Below are 12,875 nucleotides of genomic sequence, written 5' to 3' on the forward strand. Positions count from 1 at the left end.
TTCCAGTGGAGCCTGGAAAACACCCAGATAAAACTGGACCCCTGGCTCAGTCAAACACCTGCCCCAGCCTTCTCTGTCCAGACCCATTTTGTCATCTCCCTGTCGCCTCCCAAGCTGTGGTCCGCACTAGGCCTGGGGCTGATGGCATCCTGTGGGCTTTGGTTGGGGGAGGGCAGATTCTGGACCCACTCAGGCCCATTGAGGGTACTCGCTGGACACCTGCCACTGAGCCACAAGCCCTAGAGGAGGCCTGGGGTTGCCAACTCTTGCTGTCACCTGGGTGATCTGCTGTTAAGGGATGCAGGTGTCAGCCACCCTTGAGTGGTCCAGCCCTGTCAGGTGTGGGGACCTCTTGCTGCCAACAGACCCCTTTGAGTAAGCAGGGCCCAAATATACACAAAGTCTGAGAAAGACCCAAAACCTTTATTGTCCCCACCAGGAAGCCAGTGCTTCCAGCCCACACCCCACACCCCAAGAGCCTCAGCAGGTCTCTGCTCGGGAGGACGCCGCCTAGAGCTGCAGCCAGGGCCTCCAGTGCCACCTACAGGCAGCCTGCAGGCTTCCTCCCACTCCAGCTGGGCAGTGGCCAGGCTGCCCCTTGACCAGCCCCACTAGGAAGGCAGCAGGATGGCAGTGGCCAGTGTGGTCAGGCTGGGCCATCTCCCTCTCAGACCTCAGCACCTGGGTCCTCAGGGCTGCTGCCCTTGTTCCGGAAGTGGTCTCGACTCCGCTTCCTGCTGCCATGGAAGCCAACAGTCTCCACCGGCGGGAGACCTGGCACAGACCCACTGTGGACAGGCCCTGACAGTGCCTCCACCTCCTGCAGGCCCCCATGGGGGCTGCCCCACTCCTCGGCCTCTGGGCTCCCGGGCCCGGCCAGATGGGCCAGCTCCACAGGGCCCTCGCCCCTGTCTGTGGCAGGGTTCCCAAGGCCACCCCTGCCCGGCTCTCCCACCTTCCCCAGGACCCTCTTCCTCTCATGTCTGGCCTCGACCCCTCGGACTGGTTTGGTGAAGACGACCCTCCCCTCCCCACAGCTGGAGGGGTCCTGGTTGAAGGAGGACACGCAGTCAGTGGGGGCAGCCAGGCTCTGGGGGCCCAGGAAGGCCAGGGCGGCGGCCTGATTGCTCTGCTCGCTGACCTCGGTCACATCTTCTAGGCTGTACTTGGTCCAGCGCTCGGGGTGTGCCACGTAGTCAGGGACCGGAGGCACCCTTGGGGAGGCAGGGCTCCGATGGACCCTGCCCAGGCCTTCCACTGGAGACCGGCCTGAGGGCGCTAGGGGCTGCTTAAAGCCTCCATTGTCACTCATGCTCCTGTGGGCCACAGAGGATGGAGCCCTCCTGGCCGCTCCCTCCAGGCAGTCAAAGATGTCACGGCTGCGCTGGGAGAAGGTGGAGCTCATGCCTCTCAGATGGAATGGCTGCACCGTGGCCGGGAGGAGGCCTGACGGGGGTGAGGGTGGTTCATCAGGACCCGAATCCTCCTCCCCAGGCAGCCCTATCGGGGACAGTGCTTCCACTTCGGCACCACCGGGCAAGCTGAGGTCAGAGTCCGAGTCACTGAGGGAGACTGTGTCGGAAGGCAGCGTGTCGTACTCCGTCCCATGCTCGCCCTCCACGCTGGGGGACGGCTCACCTGTCCCTGCATCAGCCATGGGTCCCCAGGGCCACGCCACACCTAAACCAAAACGGCCCAGGAAGTTTGTCTCTCAGGAGGAACAGTATTGAGAATGAGTTCCCCCTGCAGATCCACTGCCCCTGGACAAGTAGAGAATCAACTGACAGAACTGTTCCACACAGGGTGGAGTCCCGCCTCCCCCTCCAAGCCCTCCTCTCACCTCTCTTGGCTGCTGGGTGCCAGTGGTTGACACTGGAGAGTGACCGGACAGCCAAGTGGGCCAGGTGAACGGAGCCCTGATGAAGGTCCTCAGTGGCACAGGTGTGGTCGTCTCAGGCCTGGGAGTGCCCCAGCATTGCCGCTGTTCAGCTGCTCAACTGCAGGTGGGTGGGGTGGGGGAGAGGACCAACCTCAGACCAGAGCATGCATGTGTGAAACAGGTTATGTCCAGTGCCAGCACATTGTCACCCCTCAAGGTGCCAGGCAGGACCGACCTAAGTCTGGGTTTTCAGAGCCCCTGACAGGCTAGGACTCAGGGTAGGGACTTTTGACTCGTTACCTCATTTAATCGTGCCAACCCTCTGCAGGCAAGCTTGGAGCTACTAAGCGATTTTAGTAGTAAGCAGCCACCCAGGGCTTAAACCCAGGGCTGAGATCAGGCAGGAGGGCCACTTATAAGCTGCTTGCTGTGCAGGGTGAACAGTTGGTACTCCACAAAGAGCCGGCACCTTCCTGATCCATGGGGAAAAGGTTTGCTCCTATTTGCTGGAAGATCCCCGGGAGCTCCCAAGGAATCTGCAGCCAAGGCCCTGGCATCTGAGGGTCAAGCTCTCAGGAAAGTGGGGTGTCGACCATCACCTTGAGCAGCCCTGCTAGGCAGAGGCAAATCCCCGCAGCTCCTGGAGCGACCTCCAGTGGCCTTCCTCCTGTAACACTCAGCACATACCTTGCCTTTCCAGCTGCCTGGACAAATGCTGCTTCCTGTACCCATTTAGTGGTAGAGTGACTAGGTGCCTCAGAGCTTGCGTTTCCAAGCAAAAAAGACGGCCCATCCACACCCTTCTTCACTGTCCTCGGCCATCCATCCACTGACCGCTCTCCTGCTACCAACACTCCTTGCCCGCCCAGGGTGACCTGTGTCTTGTGCACCCAACAAGGATGGGGTCAGGGGTACTATTAGGGACTGTCAGTGCCCTCCACCAGGTCAAACACAGGAAGGACCTCAATTCCTCTGAGGCCTGACTCTCCTCAGTGAAGAAGCCACCCCAGGGAAAGGCGATACCCAGTACCCCCCACACTGATGACCGTTTTAAAACTGGCAGGAACGGGGCGGGGGACATAATTTGTCCAAGTCACACAGTATGTTGCAGACGAAGCTGGAGTTCCAACCAGACCCCTGCTTCCCAGATTCGCACTCCCGTCCTCTGCAGCAGAACGCCGCCGGGGCCAGAAGCAGCCTGGTCAGCGGGGCACTCCGAGGGGGAGCGGGGATCGGGCTGCAAGACAGGGACTCCGGGAGTCCGTTCTCGGGGTTCTCGGCGAGATCCGGCAATGAGTGGAAGGGCAGAGTTGACTCCTTCATGTCCGGAGGCTGAAGGAAGCCGTCTCTTTCTCCACATGAATGCAGAGCCCGGCCTTTCTCCACTCTATGTGCCAGCAAGACCTCCCCGCCAGGGAAAAAACGAACTCTCAGTGCCAAGTTGGCTCTCGGTGCGAAGTCGGGCTGGACAGGCCCGGGTCCGGGCCTCAAGAGGATGCTGGTGGGTGCAAAGGGCCCGGTCGCAAGGTACGGGGGTCGGCGAGCACAGCGGGGCCTCCGAGCTCAAGTGTTAAAGCTGCGCTCCGTGACCTTCCGGAGGCTCGGCCGGCCACCGTGGCCCGTCCTCCCTCAGCACAAACCTACCGGCTCAAGGATGCACGGCCATCTCCATCTTGGTCGCCGCCGCACGTCCGTGCGGCGCGCTCAGCCCTCTGGGAAACCGAGTGCTCTGCCGGCCGAGCGCCGCGGCTTCTGCGCCTGCAGAACTACAACTCCCACAAGGCACTGGGCCGCCACTCCCGACGCCTGTCGGGAGGTGTAGCCCTGTGCGCATGCGCCCGGCCCTCTACTCTACGCCCCGGCCCTTGGGTCCGGCTCGGAAGCGGCCCCGGAAAGGACGGCGTTTGTTGGGGAACCAAGACCGGAATTGACCAAGAAGAACAGGAAGAGGAGGGGCCAGGCCTGCAATTCCCAGAATGCTCGACGACTAACCGACAGCCGGGCCGGCTTCCCGTGGTCCCAGCGCCACCTGTCGGAAACCGCGAGAACAGCGGCCGTCCCAGGCAGGAAGTGCATCATCTCGTATGGAGAACGAATGCCGTTCCCGGCACTTCCGGTCCTGACCGGAAGCGGTAACTGTCGCTCCTGCTGGGCTTCGTCAATGCAGCGAGGCGGGGCTCCCCGGGATCCCACGGTCCCGCTCAGGCCAGACGCAGAGGCGGTCCCAGCCCGAGATAAGGACGCGGGCTCGTGGCCGCTGGGTCACGGGTGAAGGGAGCTTTACCCGCTGGCTGGGCCGACGCTTTCCCACCCCTAGGGGTTTACTGGGCCCTGGCCGCAAACTTGCGGGGCGTCGTCCTCACACAATTGCCCGGCCACCCTGACACCTCTGGGCCCTCAGCTCTGGTGCATTGGTCCGGGCTCCGGGAGGCACTGAGACGTCCCCCGAGGGCGCTGCGGGGAAGCCGGGGCCAGGTCCCTGGTCCTTCCGGGCAGGATGGAGGCCGCTGAACGCTCAAGCTTCCAAGTCAGCGTGGCTGGGTGGGCGGCAGCCGGGAAGGTTTGGCCTCCGCCGTGCTTGGGAGCCTGTCCAGGGGGCAGGTCAGCTGCCCGCCCTGAAAGGGAAGACGAGGGCCCAGGTTCTCCCTTCGACAAGCCGCGTCTCCCTTGGCCACTGGGCCCTGTTGGCACCTTGTGCCCCTTCTCAGCTGGGAGAGTTCATGCCCCACACAGTCAAGGAATCTGAGTTCCCCGTGGCTGCTAGACCTCTGGTCCCTCTGAAAGGCTCGAGAGAGAACTCCGCCAGGGCCTGCTGTCCTGGCATCCGCTGGGAAATAGGACTCAAGGACCTGCTGTGGCTCAGCCTAGAGAAAAGGAGGGGAAGCAGGACCCCCTCCTCGGCCCCCGGCCTGCTGTGCGCCTTTGGGATACCTTATTCCTTAAACTGCTCTTCCCTCCCCACAGGGAACATAGTGGAAAGCAGAGAGGGGGCTCCTTGAACCATCCTGTTACCCCAACCAGTGCAGGCTTGGAAGTTGGGAGCAGCAGGGGAGGAGGGCCTTCTGAGAGACTCTGTAACCCCCTAAAATGCAGGGCTGGGGACAGTTTCCAAATTGGCCCGCAAAGAGGCTGCTGGGAGCCCTAGACATGAATTCCCAGGCACTCATTTCCTCCAGGGGTCAGTTAAATGTGCCAGCATCCCCCTCCCCACAACTAGGGTAAAGCAGCCTGACCCAGAGCAAGCCCCACCCCACGATGTAGGGGAAGACAGGAGAGTCTAGACCAAGCCCATTGGCTGGAGGAGCTCAGACACAGGGAAAAGTACCGGTAGCGCAGGGGCTGCTGAGCCCCAGAGCCTGTCCACCCCCCAACCACCGCCCGCTGAGGGGCTGGTGGGCTCCCTAGTAGGACGAGGTCTTTCTTCCCCTCCAGCCCCTTTGAGACATGGCTCAGGCCTTAGCCACCAGCTCCTCAAAGGAACATTTACAGGAAATAGATGGGCAGGACAGAGACCCTCAAATGCTCGGGAGGGAGCAGTGTGTCCATCCTTTGCCGTCCCTTAGGAGGAGGAGGAGTCCTGCAGCGCACCCAGCCCCGACCCCAAGCCCATCTCATACTGCATTCCCTGGCTGCCCGACCCCTCCTGCCCACCTGCTGACACTGTGTGCTCCTCGTGTGTCCAAGGGGCAGGGTGGAAGTGACTGCAGGCAACACAGGGCCTCTCCCAAAAGAGAACACAGAGAACCCTCACAAAAGGGCCCTTGCTACCTGGAGTTACTCCCTGGTTTAAACCCAAAGTAAAATTCTAAGCAACCCCAGCCAACCGAATGGACACCTCTTGGCCAAACGCATTCTAAAGTAAACCTGAAAAGCTAGTTCAGGCCATGATGACCGTGGGTGGCCCAATGTGCCTCATTATACCCTCTTCCAGTGGGAATTCAGGCACCGCTGACCAGCATTCACATTAAAACAGACACCTTAGGCCGGGTGTGGTGGCTCACACCTATAATCCCAGCACTTGGTGTATCACCTGAGTTCGGGTGTTCAGGAGTTCGAGACTAGCCTGGCCAACATGGCGCAACCCTGTCTCTACTAAAAATACAAAATTGGCTGGGTGTGGTGGTGCATTCCTGTGGTCCCACCTACTCGGGAGGCTGAGGCAGGAGAATCGCCTGAACCCGGGAGGTGGAGGTTGCCGTGAGCCGAGATCACGCCACTGCGCTCCAGCCTGGGCGACAAGAGCGAAACTCTTGCCTAAAAATAAACAGAGACCTTAAGACTCACAAAACAGACTCTGTATCAATAAGATACCAACATGACAGCAGGCCCTGAAAGAAGTCAAAGTATTTTACCCCAAAATATATTTCTCTGATATATTTTGAAATGGCTCTGCAAAGCTGTCTCTTGGGAAAATCTACATTCAATAGAGAATCCCCCTCCCTTTCAGGGTCTATTTCCTGATCCAGGAGATAATTAACTAAGATTCTGGCACCTTTTTAAGTCTGATAAGAAACATTTACAATCCGGAGGCTTCATCTGCATAAGAAGAATCTTGGTCTCCACAACTCCTCCTCTTAACCCAGACAGTCCATTCTATTGATTTCAGGTCTTTAGATAAACTCAACCAATTGTTAATCAGAACATCTTTTAATCCGCCTATGACCTGAAAGTCCCTCCCCTTCAAATCATCCCACCTTTCTGACTAAACCAACATACATCTTAGATGTATTGATCGATGTCTTATGTCCCTAAAATGTATAAATTCAAGTAGCCGGACCACCTTGGGCACCAGTTCTCAGGGCCTCCCGGGGCTGTGTCAGAGGCCACAGGTGCTCTTATTTGGCTCAGAATAAATAACTCCGCAAATTTTACAGAGTGACTCCTTTTGTGAACACCAGGGATCCCAACCCATCCCCTCACCCTGGAGCCCACACAGTCCACAGAGCCGAGCCCCACCCGTGCCGGACTCCCCCGCCCTCTGGCCAACCCCTAGGTCTCAGACGCCACTGGCACTGAGGGACTGGACAGGCCTGGTAGCATGCCTGACGTTCCTTCTTTATTAAATGACAGATTCAGGATGTTGTGATTACAGTTGGAGGTGACTGTTAGAAAGGACAGGTGCATGAAGGCAGAGAGTGCCCATAGACTCGGCTCTCGAACCGGGGCAGAAGGGAACAAGGTGAGCTGTGCAGCCCACAGGACGGGCGGGCTGGGTGGACACAGCCCCCCAGGTCGGCCAAGCTGAGTCTCTGGGCGAGTGGCTCCCAGGAGAGGCCTGGCTGAGTAGGCAGAACTCCCTGGGACCCCAGGGGCAGAAGGACCCCTGCCCTCCAGTCCCCAAGGCCCAGGCCCGTCTCCACTCACACACGCCACCTACATGTGACGTCAGCCCTGAAAAGGTAACAGGAAAGTTCAGAACAAAAACAAAACCTCAAAAGTAAAAAGGCTACGTATAGCAGAGTAATACCGGAAACGTTATATACACAGGCGGTGATGGCCCCCTCAGAAGTGTCCGGGTCACTCGGGGGGCACTGCAGAGGTCCCTGCGGCCAGAGCTGCGGGGCCTCAGTACACGGAGCTGTTCCGGATGCCACAGCACAGCACCATGCTCAGGATCATCTCGAAGATCTGCGGGAGGGTGGTGGGGCGCTCGGTCAGCATAGGGCCCTGAGGAAGGGGCAGCCCAGAGAACAGGCCCTCCGCCCCCGCCCACTCACCATGATCACGGCGACCACGATGGCAGCAATGCCGATGAGGTACAGCTTCCCGGAGAAGAGCTCATCGATCTTCTGGTGGCAGTCCTTCTGCAGGGTGGCCAGGCGCGTGTGGTCAGGGACCGGGCCTCGGCTCCCGGCTCCCTGTTGTCACTCAGTAATCCGCGGTCACCACAGAAAGTGCAGAGGGGAATCCTGGAAACAGCCCCCACCCCCCACCCACCTCGGACCAGGTGGGTGCAGCGGCCCAGCCTCTGCCAGCTTTCTATTTTCCACCCTTTTTAACATAAACGCGAAATGCCTGGGGCACACTGTGCCCTTTTCCCCTGAGATCACGATCATTGGTGTCACTAGACCCCTACAGCATCACTGATGTGCACCTACTGACGACTTTCACTGAGGCCTCAGCAGGCAGCTTCCACAGGGCACTATACGGCCTGCAGGCCCTGCCAGCTACAGGCTGTCGGGGGCATCCACACCCACAAGTGCACACGCGGAGCTGGGGGTGCAGGTGAGTTCCGCCCCCCCAGAGCCTCCACCTTCTTCACCCGGCATGCGCAGCGCAGGGCGCCTGCCTTCCTCGTGGGCCAGATGCAGTCCCACCCCGACCCTCCCAGCAGGGCAGCCCTGGCAGGGGCCACGCCACCCAGCGTGGTCGCTCCCCGTGGGGCTGCTGTGTGACCTGCCGACTCCACCCAGGGGCTGGGCGGCGCGAGGGGATCAGGCGCGGCCCCGGCAGCCTCGCGCACCTTGAGGAGGTTGCTGATGATGTTGCTGCCCGAGGGACACAGATTGTTCTTGAGCACTGAGGTGGTCAGAGCGGCCAGCGTGCTGGAGCCACAGCAGTCGAGCTGCACAGAGCAGGGGTGCGAGGTCAGCCCTGGATGTGCCCGGGGGATGGCGGCTCTGGGGAACCCACGGGGAGGCGGCAGGGGTACGCAGCGCTCCCCACTGCAGAACGCATCCAGGGGCCAGCCTTCTTCCTCCTCAGCTGCGCTGCTCAGAGCTTTCCACACCCTGGGCCAGCCTGGCCCACTAGGTTCCCACCCGAGGACCGGTTGAGCCCAGGGGTCCTGGAGGTCCCAAGGGCACCCCTCCTGCTCCTGAGGTCTGGGCGGAGGCAGGATTTGTTCAGGACGAGACACTCCCCAGCCGGGTTCCCGCGGCCCTGCTCCCCGCCCTCGCCCCCGCGGGCCGCACCGTCTCGTGGAAGGTCTTCACCACGGCCTTGGCGTTGTTGGCGTCGTCATCCACCACGGCCTGCTGTAGGGCCTGGTCATAGAACTGCTTCACATCCTTGGCGATCTGGGGGAGGGATGCGGTCACATGCACGGGGGGACCTCCCCCACCTTGCCCCCACCCCACCCCGCCCCAGGCGGACGCACTTTTCCCAGGCTCTCCCTGGGCAGGGTGGCTTCGAGGCCAGACCCCAGAGAACAAGGACTCTGCACTCTCAGTGCCCAGGGGGTGTTGGGACATGGGAGCTTGGCCTTGTGCTCAGCCCCAATGCTGCCTCCTCCATAAAGCCCCTGGAGATCCTCCTAGCACGGGGGACCCAGGAGGAGCCCAAAGAGCTCCCACAAGCCATGGGTCAGCCCAACCCCCACGACGACAGGAGGAGGGTGCCCCTCACCCGCCCCACCGGCGACAGGGGAGGAGGGTGCCCCCCTCACCCACCCCACCCGCGACAGGGGAGGTGTGGCGGGGGAGGGGCACACCCACGCACCCAGGCTCACCTGGTCCTTGTTGACAAAGCCCCAGATGCCGGCCGCCACCTCACAGGCAAACAGGATGACCAGACAGGTGAAGAACTGGAGCCAGGCAGTAGCCAGAGGGAGGAAAGAGGGCAGGCTGTGGGAAGGGCCCCGGGACACACACCCAGGTGCCCAGCCGGTGTGTGTGTGAGGGGCTAGTGGGAGTCACCAGCCCACGACCTGACGAGGAGTGAGCAGCTTGTGTGGAGCCCTGGGGCACAGGGCCTGAGACTCAGTCCAGGAAGGAACCGTCAAAGCCCACGATGTCCCCACGCGGCACCAGGCTCCGCAGGACGGGGTAGAAGGGGGGGGCGCGAGGTTTGGGGTCACAGGCTGGTGAGTCCAGAATGTCTGCAGCCCCCAGGGAGGCGTGTGCAGCAGCATGACCCCTGACTGGTCTTCCCCACCCCCTTGCTCCTGCTCCCCACAGGAAGGGGGAGCCATGGGATGTGCCTCAGTTTCCCCCACTGGAGACAACGGGCACAGGCTCTCTCTTCCTGGACTGGCCAGGCCCTGGATGGCACAGCCAGGCCTGGGCTTCCCACTGGGGGCGGTGTGCCCGGGACGCTGAGGCTCGCCTCAGAGCTAAGGCTTGCTCCCTGTTATATTTGTGGCTATTTTTTGACAAAGAAAAGCGGTCACGTAGGAACTGGCCACAATGGAGATCAAGCATGATGGGATTTAATTTAAAAACCAAACAGGAAAACCAGGGCACAGGAGCCACCTCCCCCAGAACTCTAGGTTCCGCCCTGAGCACCAGCTCTGGCCCCTCCTCAGGGCTAGACGCAGCCCCCAGCCCCTCCCGGGCCCCGGCGTCTGCAGCCCGGGACATGAATCCCCAGTCCCCCTGCCTTACCGTCCCCAGCAAGCACTGGGATTCCTGGATGGCCCCGTAGCAGCCCAGGAAGCCAACGAACATCATCACAGCGCCCACAGCGATGAGGATGTAGATGCCTTGTGGGGAGAGAGATACCGGTGGGTGCCTGCACACTCGTCACAGCCCAAGACCCCGGAGGGTCCTGGGTGCCGACCCCACCACGGGCCGCCCAGCTGGGAAGATGTGGGGTTGCTGATGGCCAGGGATGAGCAGCGAGGGACCCCACATCCCAGCCCAGCCTGGTGAGTTCTCTGTGCCTCAGCTACCTCTCCCATGACACAGGACGGAGACTGAGGAGGCCACGTGGGGACTGTGCACCTTGTGAGTGCTCTGAGTGCTGGTGACAGGTGCTTCGCAGGGATGACACCTACGGTGTGTGGCCCACAGCCTGCCACCCGCCACCCACCACCTGCACCCACTCCCAAAGCCTCTGGGACTGGGCGTGGGGTGGGAGTGGCATCAGAAGGCACAGGGTGGGCCCCGCTGTAGGCTGGGGTTGAGGGGGCAGCCCAGGAACCGGAACCGGAACCAGTGCTGCCTCCCCAGTGTGGTGCGAGAAGAGGGCGGGGGGCCCTGCTGGCTCCTGCCCCCCATCTTGGCTGCACAGCAGCACTTCGGTTATGGGACCTGCGTTTGAACCTGGCTGCTGTGTGGGCGGATCAAGTTGGCTTCCTAGGCCCTGGGCTGAGGGCTGAAGCCCAGCACCCAACCTGGGACAGCTGGACCAGGACATGTAGGCCAGCCCTCCCGAACTCCCCCACGGCCCCTGGCTGGGCAGCACACACCTGGGGAGGGAGAAGGCGCCGTCCAAGGGTGGGGGGCACACTGTGGGCCCGAGACATGGGCCTGGCCATCCAGACAGGGCCCTGTACCCTCGGGACAGCTGTTAGTGTCTCTCAGTGCCTGCCCATTCCCCTATCCCTCAGCAGGCGGGACTGTCCCCTGTCGCTGCGGCAATGCAGAAGGCAGCCCAGGCCCCCTCCTCACAGCCAGGCCCATTGTCCCTGCCCAGCCAGTCCAGGGGAGAAGGTGCCTGGGGCAGGACCCACCGCCAGGCAGAGAACACACCCAGATCTAGGGCTTGGCCACCCAGCCTCCTGCCTGATCAGATGAAGCCTCTGCCAGCAATGCCTTGCAGGTGGCCACCTCCTTATGGGCACAGCGCCCAGGAGCCAGGTCTCCCTCCCCTCAGGCCCTGACACTCCTGGGTTGCAAGGTTGGGTTCACTCACGGGTGCAGGTCAGGAGGGGCGCATTGCCTTTTTTGGTCCTGACAGGAGGTGGGAGGCCCAGGGCTGCCGGACCCCCTGCCAGGCCCGAGCCCCACCCCAGGCTCCTCTCCAAAGCCCTCAGGCCTAACCCACCGCACCCGCAGCGTCTCTGAGGGGAGTGAGCCCAGCAAACCCGCCCTGTTCCCAGCGCTGGGAAAAAAAGCCCTCGGCAGGGCCCAGCCCGCATCGGGGACAGCAAGAGGCTCCAGAAGGCCAGTTCTGGGATGGGCAAGGACTTGACGGCCAGAGGAGATCCAAGCGGTCTCCGTCCAGTGGGGACCCAGGCAGAGCCCATGTCAGAGGTGACGGGTCCTGTGGTCGTGTGGCCAACACCACAGCAGGCTCCTCCAGCCCCGGGAAACCACAGCCAAGGGCCGAGGGTGGGCGGCTCTGGGGCTGGAGCTCTGAAGTGACCACGGTGACACCGTGCAGGTCAGACCCTGGCTTCCAACGCCAGCCTTGCCCTGGCACTGTGAAGGCAGCACCACTGCCCCATGGGGCCTCAGCACAGCCTGTGACCTCTGCTTCTGCCGAGAGTGGGGCGCAGGAAGGAGGCCTGGCATACCTCTCTGGGGTGTCCCCTGTCCTTGCCCCAGCCCGAAGCTTAGTGACCCTTCAGCTCCTCTCCGGCCACACGGGGCGGGACGCCGGTCCAGCAGCAGGAGCTGCTCCAGCCACAAGGCTCGGCCGCTGGGTGCCTGGAGAGTGACGCCTTCCAGGAACACCTGCCTCACACCCAGCGGCCCCAGGTCCGGGAGAAGGGGCAGCCCCTCCTGTCCCTGGACAGGAACGAGGAATGTGCTGGGGGCAGCCTCGTTCTAGGCCAGGGATGCTGTGGTTGTCACTGGCTGGACTGGTGGCCCTGGAGGACAAGGCCCAGGATGGCTGGGAGGACCTTCTGGACCCCAAATAGCCCTAATGATCTGGGGAGCGGGGAGGAAGAGGCCCGGGAGGGGCCTCCCAGGAGAGATGCACCCTCGGAGATAGGAGGATGCTGGCCAGGCTTTGCTGCCCACAGCCCAGGCACACGGGCAAAGCTAAGCCAAGTGCTTCTGAGGACGCGGGCAGGAGCGCCCCAGCTGCGTGCAGGGGGTGTCTCCACACGAGCCCGCGGGACAAGCAGCCTCTCCCATTCTCCTGACACACACCTGTGAGGGCACCACGCCCCGAGAGAGGCCAGGAACCTATGGGCAGGGTCACGGGACCCTCCCCAGAATCGGCTGGGCCCAGAAACCCTCTGTGGGCCACAGGCTTCTGTCTCTGGGGAGGACAGGGACTGTCCCTGTTGACACCGTCTGGACCCCAGCACCAGCCGTCTGACCCATGAGCGGGGTATGGGGAAGAAGGAACGGGCACGCCGTGTGGCCAGGGCCCTCACCTG

At 62.1% G+C, this 12,875-nt stretch overlaps 2 protein-coding genes across 11 annotated transcripts in view; both read right to left on the reverse strand.

Moving 5' to 3' along the window:
• Positions 1–402: 402 nt before the first annotated feature.
• TSSC4 (tumor suppressing subtransferable candidate 4) lies at positions 403–3,834 on the reverse strand. 6 transcript variants are annotated; one of them, XM_011988205.1, is made up of 5 exons: positions 3,524–3,685; positions 2,180–2,352; positions 1,841–1,997; positions 1,639–1,680; positions 403–1,446 (listed from the first exon to the last, which is right to left on the reverse strand). In XM_011988205.1, the coding sequence occupies exons 4-5, from the start codon at positions 1,655–1,657 to the stop codon at positions 668–670; spliced, it is 798 nt and encodes a 265-aa protein (XP_011843595.1). In that variant the 5' UTR covers positions 1,658–1,680; positions 1,841–1,997; positions 2,180–2,352; positions 3,524–3,685; the 3' UTR covers positions 403–667. The 6 variants fall into 6 exon arrangements, with proteins under 6 accessions (XP_011843595.1, XP_011843594.1, XP_011843592.1 ...); XM_011988204.1 differs by lacking the exon at positions 2,180–2,352 and having other exon boundaries at positions 3,524–3,834; XM_011988202.1 differs by having other exon boundaries at positions 403–1,680; positions 2,349–2,489; positions 3,524–3,834.
• Positions 3,835–6,910: 3,076 nt separating this feature from the next.
• The window catches only part of CD81 (CD81 molecule), a 21,717-nt gene continuing 15,752 nt past the window's right edge, over positions 6,911–12,875 (reverse strand). For all 5 annotated transcript variants that reach the window (XM_011988207.1, XM_011988210.1, XM_011988209.1 and 2 more), the window contains 6 exons: positions 10,204–10,301; positions 9,330–9,404; positions 8,794–8,898; positions 8,343–8,444; positions 7,597–7,683; positions 6,911–7,507 (listed from right to left, as the gene is read on the reverse strand). In XM_011988207.1, the coding sequence (XP_011843597.1) occupies positions 7,445–7,507; positions 7,597–7,683; positions 8,343–8,444; positions 8,794–8,898; positions 9,330–9,404; positions 10,204–10,269 (498 nt within the window). In that variant the 5' untranslated portion in view covers positions 10,270–10,301 and the 3' untranslated portion in view covers positions 6,911–7,444. The remainder of the gene's footprint in view (positions 7,508–7,596; positions 7,684–8,342; positions 8,445–8,793; positions 8,899–9,329; positions 9,405–10,203; positions 10,302–12,875) is intronic.

The sequence above is a fragment of the Mandrillus leucophaeus genome, unplaced genomic scaffold, assembly GCF_000951045.1.
Source record: "Mandrillus leucophaeus isolate KB7577 unplaced genomic scaffold, Mleu.le_1.0 Scaffold325, whole genome shotgun sequence".
In the NCBI taxonomy this organism is placed as follows: domain Eukaryota; kingdom Metazoa; phylum Chordata; class Mammalia; order Primates; family Cercopithecidae; genus Mandrillus; species Mandrillus leucophaeus.